We start from the raw sequence: 23,535 nt of genomic DNA, 5'->3' as shown, positions 1-23,535 counted from the left end.
TGTGAGGATTTGGTGATAACATGAAGTTTATTTTTCAAGCAACAGCTCTGAGTTATTGTTATTGTTTGCTTTAATATTCCAGCCTTCATACTTGGAGCTCTTGGTAACTAAAGAATTTAAGTGTCTCACCTCTTCTTATTCTTTCATTTGTTGACAGCCAGCTTTCTCAGCCCAACACAACCGGGTAACAACCTTAAAACTAATTTCTATCGAAGCTTCCTGAGTAGTTCATTACATTTTTATTTGTCAATTATCTGTCTCTGAACAATTAGCATTTTCATTTCCGATTCATTCTGCTTCAATTTTCTTCACCTTTTTCATTAACGTTTAGGCCACAAAATATGCCTTTTGTGCTTAGTAACTGGCAACCTAGTACTACGCGTTGCATCATTCATGACTCTTGTTCGCCCAAACGGGCTCTCGTGGGAGATCCGAGCTCTCTAAAAACCATTATAATTTTTACATAATAAAGAGCTTTAAGCATCCTAAAATGAAAGTTGATTTCCCCTTCCCCCAAATTTGACAAGGCATTTGCGAGTTGCAAAAATTGGGAGCCCTTTTGTAATTATTTTCCCTATCCTCAAATTTAAAGAATACCGTTTCTCAACTATTTTCATTTCGCTGTGCAAAACGCATATTCAAAATAGGATAACTTTATCTTGATCCTCAGATTGGCCTCTCTGGGTATTCTTGACTTTGCTTTGGTACTCCCAAAAGTGAAAACAAGAACCTTTGCAGCATCCCCATGACTAGGTGATCAAAATGGAGATGCCTGGCAACTGACTCATATTTATGACCATTGCAGTGTGCCAGGGTTGCAGTGTCAAGGACTACCTGTACACAAGTGGTCACTTTTTGTGACCTTTTGACAAGCAAAATCGAGGGTGAAGCCATTGATTCATTTAACCATTGGGTCACTAATTTAACAATTGGGTGATTCACTTAACAACCATGGCAATAAAGGTTGTAAAATAGGGCTAAATTCACTTACACACACACACACACACACACACAGATGTACATACATATCGATGCAAACATACTAAGAAGATAAGATATAAAATCATTAAGTATGACTGGTTTGTTGTGTACTTTACTGAGTGAGAACATGGAGAAGACCCAATTTGTTACAATGGGGAAGGTGCTGCCCTAGGAACCAGGAGACTGTGAGTTCTAGTCCTGCTTTTGGCATGAAAACTGACCAGTCCCTCTCTCTTTGCTCAACCCACCTCACAGGCAGAGGCGGTATTCACCAGGTTCTGACCAGTTCTGGAGAACCGATAGTGGAAATTTTGAGTAGTTTGGAGAACTGGTTGTAACCTTCCCCAAGGAGTGGGGAGGGAATGGAGATTTTACAGTATCCTTCCCCTGGAATGTGGAAGGAATGGAGATTTTGAACTATCCTTCCCCTGCCACACCCACCAAGCCACAGCCACAGAACCGGTAGTAAAAATTGTTGAATCCCACCACTGCTGACAGGGTTGTTGTGGGGAAAATAGAAGGAGTGTTGGATATGTTTGCTACCTTGAGTTGCTTATAAAAATAATAAAAGCAGTACATAAATTATATGTATGTATGTATGTATGAATGCATAAATAAATGCCATCCTTTCCCTTAAGAAATAAAAACAAAGCTGCACTATGAAATGGCTAAATTAAAAATTAATCAACCCATTTGACTGAATATTGTTAGGATTGAATCAAGAGAATGGCTTTGACATCTATTGCATGCCTTCAATTCCATAGCAAATCTCAAATTGTTGCTTCACTGTCTTTTTTGTTGCTGTTACCATGCCTAATATGCATACATTTAAGTTGTAACTTATTTATTCTTATTAGATTTACAAGTCAGAGATCAAAAGAAAAAGAAAGCTCCAAGCAGTTCATGGTCCATTTGTTGGAAAATATAGAATAGTCATATTATAGAACCGTTAGAAAACATCTTCTATCAGACATTTATAGATTATGCACATTTAATCCTTCAGTTTACATTCATTTTCCATTTCTCTTGCTTTCTTTCTATATCAATCTACTACAGAATTATCTCGAGTGTCATTTTTGCTTAATGCAATAGTACATTCAGAACTCCTGCTGAATTTTCCTCAGATGCAGAAAAAACATCAATCTTTTTTTCCCTTGTGCAAATAGAACTGATCATTCTTTGCCAGCTTCTCTGATACTGTCAAGTATGGTGAACAATGTATGACATTAATATTATCGCCCGAAGAGGAGAGAGAGAGAAAAAACCACTTTTAACTATTTTCCTTCGACTCGTTCTACAGAAAATCAGTACAATATGCAGCCAATGACTTGGCTTACTTGGAATACAATACACTTGGAATACTATATCTAGTTTTGGTCACAATATTAAAAAAAAGATGTTGAGACTCTGTAAAGAGTGCAGAGAAAAGCAACAAGAATGATAAAGGGACTGGAGCTTAAAACATACAAAGAACGGTTACAGGAAATGGGTATGTTTAATCTAATACAGTGGTCACCAACCAGTGGGCCGGGGACCACTGGTGGTCCACGAGAAAATTTGGGTGGTCCGCTGGGAAATGTCACCCCCAAAGCAACCCCCAAAGCAATTAATGCAGGCTGTGCGAAAACACAAGGCTTGCGACGCTTGTATTGTGAACAACACGAGGAAGTGAGGGGAGAGGGGAAACGGCGGAGAGGGGGATTTTCCCCACTCGCCCCACACACCTGGCCTGGCCACCAGGCTGCTTCTTTCTGGTTCTTTCTTCTTCTGCTTTTGGCTAGACGCAAAGAAAGCAGCAAAAATCTTTCTTTCCCCCAAACTCTGCTAGAAAGGAGTCTTCAGGACCCTGCAAGGTATCCAGCTCCAAGAGGCTGTGCTTGCACGACAAGTCCACAGAGACTCATTTCTGGCAGAGTTTGGGGGAGAGAAAGACTTCTGCTGCTTCTGCTGTTTTCCTTGCATGAAGCCAAAAGTCTCTCTCTCTCTCTCTCTCTCTCTCTCACCCTGAGAAGAGCTGGAGATGGTATCCTGCGATCCCAAATAAAGAATGATAGACCGGTAGAAAAACGGGGTGGGGAATTTTCCTGCAAATTTTTTGGGGGATTTCCCAGGGTCTCTGGTCTGCGGGATTTAAAATTATGAGTTTGGTGGTCCAGGTCCAAAAGGTTGGTGACCCCTGATCTAACAGGTATGTTTAGAGCCATGGTGGCATAGTGGTGAGAATGCAGTACTGCCGGCTACTTCTGCTGACAGCCGGCTGCCTGCAGTTTGGCAGTTCGAATCTCACCAGGCTCAAGTTTGACTCAGCCTTCCCTCCTTCCAAGGTCGGTAAAATGAGGATGTAGATCATTGGGTCAATAGGATGACTTTGTAAACTGCTTAGAGAGGGCTCTAAAGCAGTATATAAGTCTAAGTGCTATTGCTACTGCTAATGAAAAGAAGGACTGCAGAAAACATGATAGCAATATTCCAATATTTGAGGGGCTCCTAGAAAGATGTGGGGGGCAAACTATTTTCCAAAAAGCAAGACAAGAAACAATGGGTGGAATCAAGGAGAGGAGCAACCTTGAACTAAAGAGAAACTTCCTAATGGTGAGAGCCATCAACCAATGGAACAGCTTGCTGTGAGAAGTTGGTGCTTCATCACGGGAGGCTTTCAAAAAAGAAACTGGTTTGCTCGGTCCAGTTGTGTCTGGGCGGTATTTATTTCCATTTCTTAGCCAAAGAGCCAATGATGTCAGAAGACACTTCCATAGTCATGTGGTTAGCTTCCTACCAAAGTGGTGCCTATTTATCTACTCACATTTGTAGGCTTTTGAACTGCTAGGTGAGCAGAAGCTGGAGCAGGTAACAGGGGTCCATCCTGTCACATGGTGCTCAGGTCTCAAACCCAGGCTGTCGGCTTTCCAGCTGACAAACCCAGTGTCTTTAACCAATGAGCCATTAGGCATTTGAATATGGTTACCTAATAGGGACACTAAAATTAAATGATGATGTTTTATTAATCTTAATTCTTTTTATGGAGTCCGGGTTCACTTTCTCGCAAACCTATAGGGAGTCACAATGGGTAAATACTGGGAACAAATGAACAAATAAATGAATTTTCCGTATTAATAAACTCAGGAAACCCTGTGGAAACTATGGGATGCATCCAACTTAAATTCCCTCTTGATTTCCACTTAAATAAATGCTGCAATTTAAATTGCCACCAACTTCACAAATTAATTTCAACGGGGCACTCGTTTATACAATCTGCAAATAACCCCAGTTTTAGTATTATCTTGCCTACAATTTTATTTATTTTATTCATTAGAACATTTAACTTTCAGTGGTGTTTAATACCACGTCTTCACAGTATTTATAAAGATAAAAGGTAATATTGAATCAATCTGGATCCAGTTCACAATGGTCTTATTTTTGAACCTGGAAAAAATGACAGCTGAATTTGTTTTATCTTGCATACACCGCTGATAGAATCCAATAAGTTTCTCTGAAATTTTTTAAGCAGGCGGTATATATAACACAAATGTCAATATGGTTTGCCAGTGTAGCAATCTAGCAAAAACAAAACAAAACAAAACACTTTCAGAAAAATAATGTTTTTTCCTCTTTATAATTGATTTTAAAAGATTAAGGGATACCATTATGTTATAAGTATTTCCTTATCATACATATGCTTATAAAAATCAATGTACAATATTTGTATACTGTATGTTTGTTTAATAAACAATTGATATTAATGCAATATTTCAAACCACTTGATTTATAATAAAGTCAGTTTAGCTTCCTCAATCCATCTCAGTTTTTCTCTTTAAAAAAAGGAAGGTCCTTTTGTATTCCTAATGATTTAATCCCTAATCTAATAAGCATAATAACCCCCTTTGTTCATATCAGCTAATTTTCATCTTTACTTCTTTTATGTATTTCTATACTGCATCTATCCCCATAGAGATTTTAAAAATAAAAATTGTTTAAAATTCATTAAAAATAAATGAAAGAAATAAAAATTAGATGAAGAGGAAAAATACAGGAGAGAATAAGAATATAAAATTACGAATGAAAAGTCCCGAAGAGAAATACTATAGCAGAGAATTTATGGGTTGCAGGAGAAATTCAGCAACACAGAAAAGGGGACACCACAAGGAGGACCATGTAAGTAATCCAAAAATGGTGCTGTCCATTTCAAAAAATGGAGTAGAAACTTCCAGATTATTCCAGGGATAATACACTGAAGACAGCCTGCTGACCATTTTAGTTTCTAATCCTTTATGGCCTTTGATGTCCATAGCAGAACAAGATTCTGGTTGGGTGGATGACTGGAAATGTTACTGATTCATTAACAATCAACCATCAGCATCCAGAAATATTTTTTTTAACTTGGTTTGTGCATTCTGCATCATTTATAACTTCTAACCCATGAGTTAATGAAGCTTCTCACAGTGTGTATTACACTTATCTAGTGAGTTACTAGGGTGCAAATCAGAGGTGGTATTCACCCAGTTCTGACCAGTTCTGGAGAACCAGTAAAGGAAATTTTGAGTAATTCAGAGAACCAGCAAATACCACCTCTGGTTGGCCCCACCCCCCATCTATCCTCTGCCTCCCAAGTCCCAGCTGATTGGCTGGGTCTCCTTTGGTTGCCCTGCACAGGAGAACGGAGCTGGAAAGCAGGTTAGTGGGCTGGGGAGGGAATGGGATTTTGAAGTATCCTTCCCCTGGAGTGGGGTAGAAATGGAGATTTTGCAGTATCCTTCCTTGAAGTTAATCTATGCTGATCTGGGTGCTGATCGCTGGTGAAAAGGGGCTTGGAATTTTTTGTTCTCTTTTTGGCTGTTGATTGTCTCTTTTGCATAGTCTATATATGTTATATATGATGTCTGTGTGCACCAAGGACCCCTTCTATTTTATTTTTTTCCAACTTGCGTATTAGATGTCTAGTTGTCCCATAATTAATGTTGCATGCAGAACATGATGTTTCTCCTGGATTTGTTTTTCTGAAAAGAAATTTCATCATCTCTTTCTCGTGTTAAAGAATAAATTTGCAGCTAGAAATAAATTCAGTAAATACATCTGAAATACAAGGAACGAATAAAAAAACTGTTCTATAGCAGAAAATCTCAGTGAAAACCTCAAAATGGTTGACTAATTTGCAAAAGAAAATATATATATCCTATTTTCCCAGTACAACTGAGCAATGAAAAGTTTTCAAAGTGACATAAGAATTAAAGTTTCCTGGAAATTCATCTGTAAATAAGAACATTTTGTTACCCTAAGTAACATAGCACAAAAGAAGGAAAGAAGGCATGATGCATCTTTATGTGAAATCTATTCTGGCACCATTAGACAGAACCTAATGATGTTTTCCAATAAACACAGCCTTGCCATCATTTTCTCTTAATAGAGAAGCACATTGTAAGGTCACTAGCTATTGCAAAGTCCTCAACGTGCACTTGGAAATGCCCCTTCATACTTTGCAAAAGTTACTGAGAGACTGTAGCTTATCATATGATAGAAGGGGGAATGTGATTAAATAAACGGGGAGTGGGTGAGAAGAAGTGGCAGAGTTAAGATGAACTAAGTGCAAATTAATATGACTTCAGATAAATTAAATATAACTCTGTCAGACCCCAAACCCAAGAATGACACCCGGTGATTCTTAGACGTGTGGTAGCACAGTGGTTACAATGCAGTATTGCAGGCTAACTCACTACTACTGCCAGAAGTTTGATTCTTGTCTGGCTCAAGGTTGACTCAGCCTTCCATCTTTTTGAGGTTGGTAAAATGAGAACCCAGATTGTGGGGGCAATATGCTGACTCTGTAAACTGCTTAAAGAGGGCTGTAAAAGTACTGTGAAGCACTATATAAATCTAAGTGCTATGCTGTAACTGATTAGATATTGCATTAGGAGCCATGATGGTGTGGTGGTTAGAATGCAGTATTGCAGGCTAACTCTGCCCACAGCCAGAAGTTCAATCATGACTGGCTTAAGGTTGACTCAATCTTCCATCCTTCAGTAAAATGAGGACCCAGATTGTTGGGGGCAATAGGCTAACTCTGTAAACTGCTTAGAGAGGGCTGTAAAAGCATTATGGAGCAGTATATAACTCTAAGTGCTGTTGCTATTCTTCTAAGATGATTTTTGTTGTTATTATTTCACACATATAGACAACATCTTGCCTGACTCAGGACTCTACTACCTGCAGTAGTTGATAATCGAAATAGATAACCGAAAGATAAAAAGATAACATTGAATGAATTAAATGAACTGTGGTGGCAGTGACCTATAGATCAGCTGCTAATGAGGGCCTTATGAAGGAGGGAAAGGACAACAGTATGAAGAAAGGAGGCCATTCTACAACACCAAGTGCCTGAGCTACAGCTGCAAAATGCAAAGGCATCCTTAGAGCTAAACCCAAACAGCAGAATTATATCTAGTCTTATTTCTGGAATGATTTTTGTTTTTACTCAAGCCTTTTCATTTTATAATCTTTTTCTTGATAAAAAGAATTTGGAAGAATTTGGAAACCTGAACCCGTCTTTTGTATCATTTTGATTGGTTTTTATTTAGTTATTAACCAGATACAGTTCTGGGATCCTCATTCCTTATTAATCATTTTAGTTGTTCTTCATCTCTAATCAAAATGTTTCCTTGTAGAAATGGTTCCTGCTTCATAGGAGTGGAAATATTTCATGGTTATTTCAGAGATAAAACAGCTGCGGGTAATATTTTCTAATTTGTATTTAATTAAGCTTTGGGTCAATTAGAATCAGTATTTACCTAACATTTTGTTCTCTTTACAGATTAAAAGCCTTATAAATGTTGGCTTGCATTTAAAAATAAACCTATGCCAAATGAAAAACCTAACCTTTTTAAAAAAAATATATGAAGGTAAGATTCTTTATAAGGTTTCTTTTATCTTCTTTTCAACCCCACCCAGATATATATCAGACCAATCTCTTTTGACTAATGGGTTAATTTAGGAGTATTCAGGCTTAGTCAGAAACAGTGAACATCAACATCAAGTTGCCTCTTTAAAAATTCAGGAATTCTTGCTCATTTCTTCTGTCACTTTTTAAATCCTTTGCATTAGGAAATAATACATGCCTCCTACTTAACTTGCAAGCCATCTAACCATCTTAGAGAATTTCCACCCTCCATGTCTTTTCCATTAATCCTACACACACACCCGCCCCCAATTTTTTGTCTGGTATATATCTTTCAGGTTTAATTTATTTCCCGTTATCTTCAGTAATCGTAATGCGGCACATTACCTGTCCATTTTGTGCGTAGCTTCTAGCTTGCCAATCTCTTTCGCTAAATCTGTTCTTGCATTGATTCACGGTCTTCCCTTCCTCCCTGCCACCTTTTAAATAAGGACTGCTTTACTCAGAAAAGTCAGTTCTGCTTCCACATCTGATGGTTTTCAAAGTATAACTGAATTGTACAAGACACTCAAGTGTTATTAAGATCAAAATAATGATGCCATTTCTTATTGATTCTCGCCACTGCCTGGAACGGAGCCCAGAGTGGCTTGGCCATTCAATTTAGAACATTACAGCACCACCCTGAGTAGTTAGGAAGGACTTGACTTGCTTGCTCCTTAAAGGCCACTGAAGACCAGAAGAGCCGGGTGCCTGCTTCCATTCTAAGAATGCCAATGATCCAAGAGGAGATTTCAAATACAGTCTTTGAAGGACTTTGAAATAAAGATGAGAAGTTAGAGAGGTTAGGTTGGGAAGCATTTTGCTAAAACTACCTAGAAAATGAGTGCATAGTTAAGTGGTGGCTAACCTTTTGGGGCTCCTGTGCCAAAAATTGTGCATGCGCTTGCACACTCCCACTCACGTGCAGCACCCAGAAGACAATGCGCGCATCTCCATGTGGAAAAACAGGAAGTGATGAAACAGGGCTACTTTTCAGCATGCAAAGCCTGCAGAAACCTTCCTCAAGCCTTTGAGAGGCCGAAAAAGGCCTCAAACCCACCAAAAATCAGCTGTGAGGCATGTGCATGTGCAGTGAGGTAAGTTTACCTGCAGCTTGCGTGCCAGCATAAATGGCTCTGCATGCCACCTGTGGCACACATGACATAGATTCACCATCACGGGCATAATTTCTATTAACTAATCTGAAGTGCAGAGAATAGTGTACAGAAGAGCAACTGAGATAATTAAAGGCCTGGAGACTAAAACATATGAAGAATGAAATGGCATTAGATAGAATTCTTTTGGGGTCAGAAGATAAACTTAACAAGGAAAATTTATAATTTTTAATTGGAATACAAAATGGAAGAGGTAAAGGAACGATGGTGGTATGGGCCAAAGGCTTTGGGCATAACATAGACCTGGACAAATGGCAACATTATGGGAGCGGAATAAAAACATAACACTAGCCACATCGTAGAAGGAGAACCTGTATAAGATGTTTTATTGGCGGCAATGTATAAATGTATAAAAATCAGTCACCAAATTGCTGGAAATGTACGTAAGAACAGTGTACATATTACCATACATGGTGGTCCTGTAAAAAAGCACAGGGATTCTGCCATAGGATCTGGACATGGATAGAGAAGACGACGGGACTAAAAATAGACTATAAATCAGAATTCTTTTTATTGGGAATTATGACAGGGAAACATAGCAGTGAATTATTTAATAATTCACGTTATTACGGTGGCAAGAATGTTTGCCCAGAAATGGAAGATAGAGAAGTTCCTAATAAGGATGAGGTGATAAACAGGATTTTGACGTGTGCTGAAATGGACAGACTGACTCTAAATGAAAAACAAGGATGAGTCAGAATATTACAAGAGTTGGAACAAATTTTATCATTGGTGGGAACAGAAAGGAAGGACTCAAAATAAAAAAAGAGGAATAGGATCTGTAGAAGGGATATCCGAGATTATGTGATTAAGCTATAACTGATGATGGTGGATGATGTAATGAAGGAAAATTAAACGTATAAAGATACAATATGTATAAATGTATATAAGATATATATTATATATTCTAAGATGTAAGACAAGAAGATATGTCAAAATGATTTCATTGTGTCCAATGTTTTGAAATAATTTATTCAATAAAATGTTTAAAAAAAACATATGGCAGTTGCATGAATTGGGTATGTCTAGTTTGATGAAAAGAAGGACTAGGGGTGACATGATAACAGTCTTCCAATATTTGAGGGGTTGCCACAAAGAAGAGGGAGTCAAGCTATTCTCCAAAGCACCTGAAGGCAGGACAAGAAGCAATGGGTGGAAACTAATCAAGGAGAGAAACAATCTGGGATTAAGAAGAAACTCCCTGACGGTGAGAATAATTAACCAGTGGAATAGCTGGCCTTCAGAAACTGTGGGTGCTACATCACTGGAGGTTTTGAAGAAGAGACTGGATAGCTACTTGTCTGAAATGGTATGTGATCTCTTGCTTCAGAGCAGGGGGTTGGACTAGAAGACCTCCAAGGTCCCTTCGAGCTCTATTCTGAATTTGAATTTGAAAGGATGTGGAGAAAGCGAGGGGGGTCACTAAGTGGAGACTACATTTTCCTGCCTTGTCACAATCATTTAACTTCCTGCTTGCGATGGGTTCTTTTTGCAAAAGCAGACAGGCAAGAAAGCAAGGATTTTTTCTCTCTCTCTCCCTTTGTTGAAGGGGATGATTTATTGTACAAAAATAAAGATTTGTTTTCAAGGGGGGAGGATGGGAACACAGGTGTTTTTCTATAAATATGCATGATTCTTACTTACACATCAATCATCTGTATAACTTTGGATGTATCTGTGAGTGGGGATATATTCTCTCTTTTTCTGAAGCTTTCTGTATCTTATTTCTATACATAATGTACCTTGCTCTTATAGGCCTTTGTGGGTTTCTTACTCCTTCTCTCAACTTCCACTAGCGATATACAGGGAATCGTCGACTCACAACACTTCATTTAGTGACTAAACTTCCAACAGCACTGAAAAATGGGATTTCTGACCATTTTTAGTATTTATGACTATGGCAGCATCCTCATAGGGATGTGATCAAAATTCAGATGCTTAGCAACTGACCCATGTTCGTCATGCCCCTGTCGGAGTCTGAATCGGAGGAGTAAGACAAACAGCTGACAGGGAGTGGGAGTGTGGCTCCGTTGGCTGTGGAGGAAAGTGGGGAAGAGCAAAGTCCGGTTGGTCAGAGCAGGGAAGAGGCAGAACAAGGGAGAGGAAATTCAGAGGAAGACTCAGGCCCACCCCTTCTTCATCCTAGGTCACACAAGGAGGAACAGAGAAGGGAGCAACATGAGTTGTGTGGCTTACGGGGGAGGAAAGGGCCCTGATTCCCTTCATTAGCCACAGCTGGGAAGAGAGTTTAAAAGAAATGCGGGCTACATGAGGCAGCTGCTAGGAGCAAACGTGAGTTTATCTTGTGTTGAGTTTGCTTATCTGTGTTCCTGGCCTCTTTCCAACCATGTTGAGTTTTGCCATCACATCTGGAATTTTTGCTCCTGCCCTGCCAGACTAATTACCTCCTTTTGCCTTGATTGGACTTATAGTTACAGTTTTTGTTGACAATGTTTTGGACTTGATTCTCTGCAGCCAAAGGCTGTTCCTGGGAGAGGTCATCTAGTCCAATCCCTGCTCAAGCAGGAGACCCTACATCATTTCAGACAAATAGCTGTCCACTACCTTCTTAAACACCTCCAGCGATGGAACACCCACAACTTGTGAAGGCAGGCCGTTCCATTGGTTAATGGTTCTTGCTGCCAGGGCATTTCTCCTTAGTTCTAGGTTGGTTTTCTTGTCTGAGCTTCTGCTTTTTTGATGCCTTCATCCTCCCTCTAACTTCTGACTCTAGTTCCAATGTCCTCACTGAGCTAGCTTGGTTCAGGATACTTGGTTCAGGATACTTTGGCTTGTTCCATTGAATTGTCTGAGCTAGCTTGGTTCAGGATACTTGGTTCAGGATACTTTGGCTTGTTCCATTGAATTGTCTTTTCTCTCTCTGTAGCACACACAACAGATCTTCTCCTGATAACGCAACCTGTCTGGAAGGTTTCTTTCTATGGCTGATGTTGTGTGTGTGTGTGTGTGTGTGTGTGTGTAGATTTTAAGCTTTTTCTGGGTGAAAGACTCAGCTGAAGAGAGGGGAGGAAGGAACTTGGAGCTAAATGCTACAAAGCTCTTTTTCCCATACCATTCTATTACTAATTTGGAGAGAATTATCAAATAGAAGTGGCAATCCCTGAATGGTTGGAGACACGCACACAACATCTGGTGAGGATGGGATTTGGTTATCCAGTGTGATTTAAATGTTTGTATATGTGTGTGAGAGAGTTTTTGAGTGTTACAATTGCTATCTGGGGGCTGTTCTGCTATGGCCTCTTAGAAGAGTGTGAGTTCTCCATCTTATTTTCTTTCTTTTAGAAGGCAGTTCTGGACCATCCATCCTGTTCCAATAAATCTTATGATTTGGGTCCAGAATTACTTCATGCTGCATAGTTCTGGATAAATGCACAAATCCAAGAGAGGGAATAATCATCCATGTGTGCGATGTACAATTAAGCATTCTTTCCTCTGCTCCCTTTGTATTAATGACCTAGCTATCTGAACCAGCCATTCTTAAATCCTGGTGAATTTTACAGATAACCCATTTACATTTTAGCAATGTATCAATAGGTACGTCCTCTCCTCTCCTCTTTCTTTCTTTTTCTCTTGCTCACTCATTCACACACAAACAAATACCAACCAGCCTTCTATTTATTCCTCCAAACACTGTATTCATTAGCTTGATTAGTAAACTACCCAGCTGTTGTTGTTTGTTGTTTTTATACAGTGCTACTTATCCACTATTCAATTTAGCAATGTACTGAAATACACATTAATTTATTCTTCTTTTGTTTAAAGTGCCAATTCACAACTGCACTTACTCAAGAATTTTCCTATTCATTGGTGCTCTAATACAAAAAAGTCAGATTATGAAATTAATTTCATCAGGATAACATGCTTCCAGTGTATAATTATTTGATAATATCAAAATCTATTCCCTCTACAGCCTGCTCTAAATTATTTGGTTATTCATTCATTCATTAATGCTAGATCAGTATCTCAACTCAAGATATCAAATTAACACTTCACTGAAGAGGAAAAAAACACCCCAAATCAGTATTTCTTCCTTTAACTGGTTTCCATAATACGATATGAAAAAAAGGAAAGTTATCCACAACTTTGAAATCCTCTTAACCTTATTAAAAATTGTTCTATGGCTCCCATTTACATACAAGGAATGCTTGTTTTTATATACTGTTTCCAACTGACTTCCTTCTCTTTTCTGTTCTATCACATGCCTCCCAGAGCTCCCAGATTTGAGTGGGCTTCAAAAACTGCAAGATAATTGAATATGCAAATCTGATGAGAAAAGCTTACTGCATTGTATAGGTTACTGCATTGTTCAGTAAATCAACAAAAATGAGTTTTTTCCAAAGTTGCTATTTGGCTGCAGTTTTACCATGTCCTAATTCCCTTCCTCAGTCATAAGGCTGAATTTAAACTCACATACACGGTTAAAACCCATAAAACTCACATTCACTCTGTAATCGGAGTGGGGGCCATTAAGAACAACAGTCACATCATAACCGCAGTGTTCTTTCTCTAGAAACCAGAATTACTGTAGTTATTAGATACTTTGATCTTTTGGACACCAGGAACATAAAATAACAGGGATGCGGTGGCTCAGTGGCTAAGACACTGAGCTTGTCGATCAGAAAGGTTGGTAGTTCGGTGGTTCGAATCCCTAGTGCCACGTAACAGGGTGAGCTCCCGTTACTTGTCCCAGCTTCTGCCAACCTAGCAATTCGAAAGCATGTAAAAATGCAAGTAGAAAAATAGGGGCCACTTTGGTGGGAAGGTAACTGCGTTCCGTGTGCCTTCGGCATTTAGTCATGCCAGCCACATGACCATGGAGACGTCTTCGGACAGCGCTGGCTCTTCGGCTTTGTAACAGAGATGAGCACTGCCCCCTAGAGCTAGAAATGACTAGCGCGTATGTGCGAGAGGAACCTTTACCTATACCTTTAACATAAAAGAACAGAATTGAAGGGAAGATTTCAACAAAGGGTCCAAAACATCTCAACAATGTCCTGTATCAGAAATTATCTTTAAATTGTCACAACAAGATGAGAGAGGGGAAAAGTTTAATCTTATCCAATTTGGTATAGTTCATGTAAAAAAAAAACAGTAATGGAGTCCCTGTGGTTTTTATTCTGCTTAGACCTGTGGAGGTGAAGATGGTCACCTCCCATTTAGAAGGTTGAGAGTTCAATCCTAGATAGTGGTAGATGTTTCTCTTTCAGGGCACAAAAAGAAAAATATCTGCTGTGAACTCCGCATAGGCATCAGGAAGGGCATCTGGCCAGTAAATGCTCAACTCTACCCAGTCACCCCAACCAACTGTACCCTGAATCAAGGATTACAAAGTTGTAAAAAGGAAAGAAAAACAGTCATAGCCGATTTTAATGGGTGGTACTCATCTCCATTTCTTTCCCCCATAAGTAACTAGTTACAGTTTGGGTTGCAAATACCCCATTCCAGCATTCCAGGTCATGATAATATAAATCCCAACTATGCTTCAACCTTGGACTCTGGGTAGGATAAAAAGGAAAGAAATCAGAAAGAACTTAAATCCTTTGGGTTAAGACTGTTTTTTTATACATACATGCATACATACATACATACATACATACATTGTTGTTGTTATGTCCAACCCATCACAACCCCATGGACAACGTTCCTCCAGGCCTTCCTATCCTCTACCATCCTTTGGAAACCATTTAAGCTCACGCCGACTGCTTCAGTGATTCCATCCAGCCACCTCCTTCTCTGCCGTCCCCTTCTTCTTCTTCTATGGCCCTCAATCTTTCCCAGCATTCGGCTCTTCTCCAATGAGTCCTTCCTTCTCATGTGGTGGCCAAAGTCTTTGAGTTTCATCTTCAGGATCTGGCCTTCTAAAGAGCAGTCAGGGTTGATCTCTTCTAAGACTGACTGGTTGGATGGCCTTGCAGCCCAAGAGACTCGCAGGCATCTTCTCTAGCACCAGAGTTCAAAGGCCTCAATTCTTTGGCGCTCAGCCTTTCTTATGGTCCAACTTTCACAGCCATACATTGCAACTGGGAAAACCATAGCCTTCACTATACACACTTTTGTTGGCAGGATGATGTCTCTGCTTTTTAGTATGCTGTCTAGATTTGCCATAGCTTTCTTCCCCAGGAGCAAGTGTCTTTTAATTTCTTGGCTGTAGTCCCCATCTGCGGTGATCTTGGAGTCCAGGCAAATAAAATTTGTCACTACCTCCATTTCTTCCCCATCTATAGGAATTGGGAGGACTGGATGTCATGAAATTAGTTTTCTTAATGTTGAGTTTCAAGCCAACTTTACATACACACACACACACACACACATTGTGGTCCTCTTTTATTAAATGCTTGATTGGTGGTTCAAGGGTACTATTTTAATGTTTTAATTGACATCTATAATTGTATACACATTTAGCTTGGCTAGTTTTAAATGCTACTTGTAAATCATCTAGGGATTTTTTTTTACTTTTTAAAGGAAAAATCCCTCCTCCCGTTTATTTGTATTCATTCAATCTTAGTTTCCTTCGTAGTGATAGGATTTAACAAAAGCTTCTGCAGAGCTGCAATTTATCGTGCATTGAGCACTCCAGAAAAAAACAAAAAAACAGTATTTGATTTCCTGTAACACTTGTATAGAATGTTAACTTAAATAATGGTCTCCCAATAAATCTATTCTGCATTCAGTGTCAATTTTTTTAAACGTGCCGACAAACAAATGTGATATAAATCAGCTAGAAGGAAAAAAAAAAACCAACCCTCTTTTTAGAAACACATTTCAATGTTTTCTTAAAACGGAAGATGAGATACAAAAATCTCTTTCAAGTAGAGGGTGTAGATCAAACAAATTTTTTGCACTTTCTTCTAGTGGAAAAAATATCATGCCAAAAGCATATCAGTGGTGCCTCAGACAGAAAGTCCATACAAAGAGTGTTAAGGGCAGCCGAGATGATTATAGGAAGTTCACTTCCCTTTATTCAGGATTCTGCTTATAAGCGCTATATGCTTAGAGCTCAAAGCATCGTTAGAGACCGTGCACACCCACTTTACAGTCTGCTTCTGTTGCTCCCCTCTGGGAGGAGGTTTCAAAGTATTTCTAGCAGGACTACCATATTCTGCAACAGCTTTGTTCCCTAGGCCATCTGTCTGGTAAACTCACAAGATTCATTTTTCTCCCCATGTACATGTATACATCCCAACTAGACTGCGCTGTTACTCTGTGTCATATATACGGATATATGCATGATTTTGTATTTATTTATTTAGTCATGGTTATGTACTGCATACTGGAGGTGGTGACCTTTTGAGAGCTATATGCAATGAAATTTCATTTTAATGTATGCCAATTAGTTTATATTCAAAGTATCAATGAAAATTCTATTCTATTCTATTCTATTCTATTCTATTCTATTCTATGAAGTTTGTCAGAAGTGGAACTACTAAAGCTGATCCCTGCCAGCTTCTTGAGCTCTGAGCTTCAACTTTGCCACCCCAGCTTCCATTTCCATTTTTCTAGGTAGATGTCCATGCTTCCCAATAAAGCCTTGAGTTGCAAATGCATTTGGACTAGAGGGTGTAACGGTGTGTGTGTGTGTGTGTGTGTAACAGCATCCTTACATATAAATGTAGTCCTAGAGGCTGGCAACTTTTAGCATAAAATTGAATCAGGTGCACAATACGATTTGGAACAGAAAGCTATTTCCATAGGTGGTCGTGTAAAATATAGTGGTACCTTGGTACTCACTGAGTTTTGAAACTCATCGAATGTGATACTCAATGCATTTTGATGTGAAAATTTTGTCCCAGTACTCATTGTTTAGAGTGGTGTGGTGGCCTAGAGGAGTTGCTCTAATCTCAAATCAGAAAGCTGTGAGTTCAATCATAGGTAGAGGCAGATATTTCTATTTCTGGGCACGATGAGAATACATTTGCTTGAATATAACTCCGCAATGGTGACAGGAAAGGCATCTGGCCAGTAAACACTCAGCTCTATTCAGTTGCCCAGACTCCACCCAGCAAGGGATTATGGGGTCATTAAAAGATGATGGGGACTCATTGTTTGTTTAGTATTCAACACATAGACAACACAAGAACTTGTCGATGCTGGCTGCCTTGTGACTCGTTACTATATTTCTTATGGGAAATATTTGTTTGGTATTCATCATTTTTGGTACTCATCGTATCTTGTGGAACCAATTAACCATGAGTACCGAGGTACTATTGTACAGGAAGAAAAGCTACTGAGGTTAACGTGGACATGATATTTGTCACAACAAACGGTTCAACGTACCTTGAGTGGATTCATCAACTCCTTTTCCTGTTCGGTTATGGCTGTTGTAATTGAGTCTGAGATCTTGTCCAAATTCATTGAGGGTTTCTCTCGACTCGTAGGACTGTCTTGCTTTCCTCCCATCTTCACTTTCATCTGATGAGCTTGTATAAGCTAGATCCATTTCATGCTTTGCTTTGGATAGGGGCTGGTAAGGTTTACAGTCCATTTGCTCCATTTTTGATCCAGCAAGTTCATGAAAACAACAGAGGGAGGCTTCTTAAAAGTTATACACCTGGAAGAGACAAAAACAAGCTGTTTTTATTTATTTAAATTCAATTTTGATATACAGAAAGCATATACAGAATATATCATAACCAGGAAATTACACTTTCCCAATAAAAAATCAAAATCACAGGCACCCTGCAACTATCCCATCCCAAACTTGGCAGAACCAATGGTGTAGTTTCCATGATTTTTCTAATGATATGTTATTTGTCTTGTCAATTCAGCTAAAGAAAATACAAGAAAATAATAGGGTGTAGAAATAATGTAGCTTTTAAAATTATTAGAAAAGAAACAAAAGCAGTAAAACTTCCTCCACTAAAAAAATGACTAAAATGAATTAATGTTATATCAAAACAGTAATGGACCGCTTTGATTTCCCATTCTAAGCTACATAAGCCATGTTTGATGGAACCAGAAATGAGTTTCTATAGCAGTGTTTGTGTCCTCTAAGTAGTTTATGTGGCATCTGACAGGTACGAAGAATCAGGACCATTCATAAAGTTTCAGCATGGATGATTTATTCAAACCTATGCATAAAAATCTGGCCAAGTAAAATTCCATACTAAATTGGCATCAGATAAGGGTCAATGAAATTGAAGAGGGGTTGGAAATGGAGTGCTTGTGGGAACACAATGACTCTAAACTGATGACACACTTAACTCCACCCCTCCAGCTCTGCATGATCTTCTTCTACACCAGGGGTGTCAAATTCAAGGCCTGCGGGCCGGATCCGGCCTACAGGGTGCTTAGATCTGGCCCACGGCACCACCCTTGAAACAGTAAAGGACCGGCCCACAGTACCTCTGCCAGTGAAAACAGAGCTCCTCCCTCCAAGTTCCATTTTCGCTGGCAAAGGGCTAGCAAAACTAACTAAAAACAAAACAAAAGGAGAAATGTGAGCATGCAAGAAGGGACAGGGAAGGAGAAAAGGAAAGAGGAAAGAAAAAGAAGGGAAGATGGGAAGAAAGCAAGGAAGGAAAAAGAAGGGAGGGAGGGAGGGAGGAAGGAAGGAAATTATAATGAGAGGGAGGGAGGGTCTGAGGGAAGTCCTGCCTTAGCACTTGGCTACCACAGGTGCCCCCTGATATTGAGTTGGTCACACCAACCCTGGCCATGCCTACCCCCCCCCACACCGCACCCTTCCAAAGTCAAACACAACCCTGATGTGGCCCTCAATGAAATCGAGTTTGATACTACGCTATCCTGTCCTATGCTATTAGTATCAACTTCATTTTGACACTGGGGGAAGGGAATGGGTCCTACACATTGAAACAAAAGATACAGATTCCCATGGGGAACTTAGTACATTAAAAAGATAACTCACATCAAATGACATCAAGTAACATAGTTTTTCTCATTTATTTCACATCCTTTGTGAATTAATTTTATAATCTCTCTCTCTCGCGCTCTCTCTCTCTCTCTCTCTCTCTCTCACACACACACACACCTGTAACCCATGTTCATACATCATCCAGAGTCATGTCTTGTTTAACCACAGTTCAGTGAATAAATTGCTATATTGGCTTGTGCACACATCATGCTAAAGACTTGCTTGGTTAAACGTATTGAGAAAATGAGGACAGGTGTGGACAGTGAAATAATTTTGTTTCATGTTTCTTCTTCTGACTGATCTTCTGAACATTAATAGTGGCTGATAATACATTCTTTCTGACTGCTAATAGAAAGTTTACGTGTCAAGAAAAAAAGGAGAAAAATTATCCTATTTCATTTTAAAGCCTAATCCGTATAAAGGGCAAAAACTTTAATCTATCCTAATCACGGGCAAAATTTGCATTATTTTAATGGCCTTCCTGCATATTCCTGCACTAAATGTAAATTATTAGGGGAAAGCAAGATTCTTTATGGAGTACATTTTTTAAGTTGGAAAGAAGGGAGGGAGGGAGGGAAGGAGGAACAGGGAAGGAGAAAGAAAGGAAGAAAGAAAGAACGAGAGAGAGAAAGAAAGAAAGAAAGAAAGAGAAAGGAAAGAAGGCAAAGAAAGAGAGAGAGAGAAAAGAAGGAAGGAAGGGAAAGAAAGAAAGAAAGAAAGAAAGAAAGAAAGAAAGAAAGAAAGAAAGAAAGAAAGAAAGAGGAACTAGGAAGGAGGGAGAGACAAAATAAGATATATGTCTACCAGATCAAAACAGTGCACTGCAGCTCTCCATTCTTCATTGTACAGATCATATCCTTTGTATATGTATAGGACCTTTTCTTTATCTTGTGTTTGTGGGTGCGGTGGAATCCTTCTTTTCCTTTTGAAAACCTGGTTGATGCTCTAAAAATTAACCAAGTGCAAACACAATAGTTGCCAAAGCCCAAGACGCAGAAAAAGGAAATCAAATTCCAGTTGAATATTAGGCAAGAAAATTCCTAGCCATAAGATCACTTCCACAGTGGAACCATTGGCAAGAAGATCAGCTTCAGTTGATAGTAATTTGTTGAGGATACCCGGATAAGCAGGGGTTAATACCAGACAAACAACCAAGCAATAAACAATATCCTAATCAAGGAACAATCAACTTTGACAGTAAACAAGCAGTAAACAACAATTCAATCCAAGAACTATCAAGGAGAATCACCCCCACCAATGCTGGTAAAGCAAGCCACTCGTATATAAAGAGACAGCAAACCTCCCTCCCTTCCAGCATTGATGATGATACCTAGTTGGGTAATGAAATGACTACAAGAAAATATCCAACCTCAAAGAGCACCAAGGACTCCACAGTTTAACCCTGAGCTGTTCTCTTCTCTTCTCTGTACATTTAGTTGTATTCCTATGTAGAGTAGGGGCTTGGACTCAATAAATTGAATGGCCTTTCCAATGCTTTTTCCACTTTAAGAAATGCCAAGGCAAAGCAGAAAAAAAAATCTGATTCATTACTAGAAAAAACGTGAGTCACAAAACTGGAAGAAAGTTTGCTATCTTGAGTTTATTGGCATTATAAAGCAAAACACCTGGAGGGCTCCAAGATGTCAGCCCCATATACATTTAGAGATAGTGGGCTCCTTGGTGAGCTCTGAACTTGGCTGTCTTCTTGCAGACATTTCATTACCCAAACTAGGTAACATCATCAGTGTTAGAAGGGAGCGGGAGAGGAAAAGGAAGAGGAAGAAGACAAAAAGGAGGAGGTAGAAGAGAAGGAAGAGGATACGATGTTTCATTACCCACACTAGGTAAACCCATCAGTGCTAGAAGAGAAGGGGGTTTGCTCTCTATTTATATACTACTGGGTTGCCATGTCAGTGTTGGTAGGACTAATCTTGGTGGTTTCTTGCTTCAGGCTGTTGTATTTACAGCTAGCTCAGAGATTTAAACTATGAAAATGCTTCTAGTTTATATGAGGGTTTCAGTTCAGAGCATCAACAACTCATCACAAAAAGGCAGGTACATAATTGGCATCTATGCTTGCACCTTCTCAAACCATACATGGAGATGGAGAGAAAAATTTAGGAACTTGAGAGTGAATTGACATCCATTCCCAATCTTCTTAATATATTCTGACAATTCACATGGGCATTGTCTACAAGAGTGCATTTTGTGCGTTTCACAAAAATTCACTATTGTGTATTGGAGTTCTATTTTCACTTACTTTCTTCTTCTTCTTCTTCTTTTTTTTTTTTGCAAAAGCAGTAGCCTTTCTATCATTGGGACAGTTTGACACAAAACTCCAGGTTCCAGAAATTAGAAGTGACCCATTAATTTAAAAAATGGCAGTTGGGTATTAGCCCTTGAAGAGAATACAAAAGTGGCAGTGATGGAGAATTAAAGACAGTCCTAAAGCAAGATGCAGCGTTTAAGTAGAAAATTATTCCTTCAGTTTTTTTCCAGCCTATCATCAAAGCAAGTGGGGCTTAATCACTTAAACAATTAGCCCCAATTTTCTTCCCCAAACCTGTTAACTCTTTTTAAATGAGTTTAGGATGAAAACTGGCACATTCTGTGCTTTGGTACCTTAGAAACAAACCCCTTGCCTGGGATAATCTATGGTTTCCAACAGACAAAATACATGACAAAGTATCAATTGAAATATTTCCAAGAATAGATCCGGTGACACAGTTTTAAAAAGGAACAAGCTGAAATGAGGAATTTTGCTATGTGATAGGGAGGAAGAACAGCAAATGATGTTCCCCACACACCATAGCCCACATCACAACACATAGCACCCCAATCAGTCTGAAATGTCCACCAATATTTTCCCCAATCCTAACAGCAAAGGCACAAATGATAGCACGTTAAACAGTAATCTGTTACCTTGGCATTGGGGACCTATCTTAGATACGTGTCCTACTCTCTCTGATTATAGGGCCAACTTTTGGGAACCCTCTAGAGATGAAACACAGGATATGCTTCAGCTAAGAGGGATGTAGATGGACATGTGGTCAAAACAGGTCATCTCTATTAAATAAAACAGAAAATATTCTGGAAGCAGCTCGGCATCCATGCTGGTTTTTATTATTTCGCTAATGTTGCAGATATTTGTAACTTCTGCAAACCCAGAAGATTTCTTCTTCTTTTAAATGAATTATTCTTGCCTGGAGGTGGATTAATGAATGCATAATAGTGAGACATGGTGCATAAATGAAATGGCAATATGTTGCTTGGATTCTTAAGTACACTTTGATGACACCAGTTACACAAAAAACAGAGAGCATTTAGATGTAATATGCATTTGACGCATTATCCTCAGAGGATGCTCCGAGTCATAAAGCACTAGGTGGATATCACATTCACATATGTAGATTTTTTTTATCTTGACAGTAGGCAAGATAGACAACCTCTATTTTAATATTAAACTACCATCTAACAAGAAGAAAGGAGCCAAGATGGAGTTTAATTTTAGTTCACAGGTGAATTAAAGCAGACTTCCTTTTAATTCAAGTGCATTTGGAAAAGAAACCCCAGAGAATGAAACAGGCTCACACAAAAATGAATAAGACATAGAAATGCTTTCTTTTTAAGGATATATGAAAGTAGAATATGATCAGGTTGCCAAAATCTTAAAAGGTATTTTTACTGAATTCAATTGTGGCCAAGCTCTCAATTTACAGTGATTATTATTAACCCTATACCTTATTTTACGAAATGAACATACTTGGTAAGGTTGACACCTATTTTAAACATAAGCATAGGGTATAGTGTTCAGAACGCCACATGATAAGCCTTATTATTTATTTGTTTGTTTGTTTGTTTGTTTGTTTGTTTGTTTGCCAATTGCTTACAAAATAATAGGTATAAGCAAAAACATAGTTATGAATACATGGATACATATAAGATAGATAGATAGATAGATAGATAGATAGATAGATAGATAGATAGATAGATAGATAGATAGATAAAACAAAGGACAGGGACAGTAGGCACATTGGTGAGCTTATGCACGCCCCCTACAGACCTCTTAAGAAGGGGGTGAGGTCAATAGTAGACAGTCTAAGGTTAAAGTTTTTGGAGTTTGGGGAAGAAACCACAGAGTCAAATAGAGTATTCCAGACATTGACCGCTCTGTTGCTGAAGTCGTATTTCCTGCAATCAAGTTTGGTATGATTAACCTGGAGTTTGTATCAATTGTGTGCTCTCGTGTCGTGATGGTTGAAGCTGAAGTAGTCATTTGACAGGTAGGACATTGCAATGTATGATTTTATATACTATACTTAGATCGGACGGAAGGCAACGTAGTTCTAGGTTTTCTAGGTCTAGAATTTCGAGTCTGGTGGCATAAGGTATTCTGCAACGAGTACAGGAGTGGAGAACTCTTCCTGTGAAATATTTCTGGACTTTCTCAACTGCTAATATCAGATTAGTATAATGTTACCAGAGAAAAAGTAAGATTAGTAAGATTAATGGCAGCACCGTTAAGCAATTGCTACTGAAGAGGAACTCAGTCAAATAAAAAT

General features: G+C 38.9%; 1 protein-coding gene across 5 annotated transcripts in view; it reads right to left on the bottom strand.

Moving 5' to 3' along the window:
- Window positions 1–23,535, bottom strand: part of TENM1 (teneurin transmembrane protein 1) — a 327,538-nt gene that overhangs the window by 286,382 nt on the left and 17,621 nt on the right. For all 5 annotated transcript variants that reach the window (XM_087940951.1, XM_087940953.1, XM_087940950.1 and 2 more), the window contains one exon: window positions 17,377–17,650. In XM_087940951.1, the coding sequence (XP_087797077.1) occupies window positions 17,377–17,593 (217 nt within the window). In that variant the 5' untranslated portion in view covers window positions 17,594–17,650. The remainder of the gene's footprint in view (window positions 1–17,376; window positions 17,651–23,535) is intronic.

This window comes from Pseudonaja textilis, chromosome 12, assembly GCF_049901715.1.
Source record: "Pseudonaja textilis isolate UNSWEBS1 chromosome 12, rPseTex1.2, whole genome shotgun sequence".
NCBI classification, from domain to species: Eukaryota; Metazoa; Chordata; class Lepidosauria; order Squamata; family Elapidae; genus Pseudonaja; species Pseudonaja textilis.
Note: the sequence above shows the minus strand (reverse complement) of the source record. Positions and strands in the feature narration are given on the sequence as shown.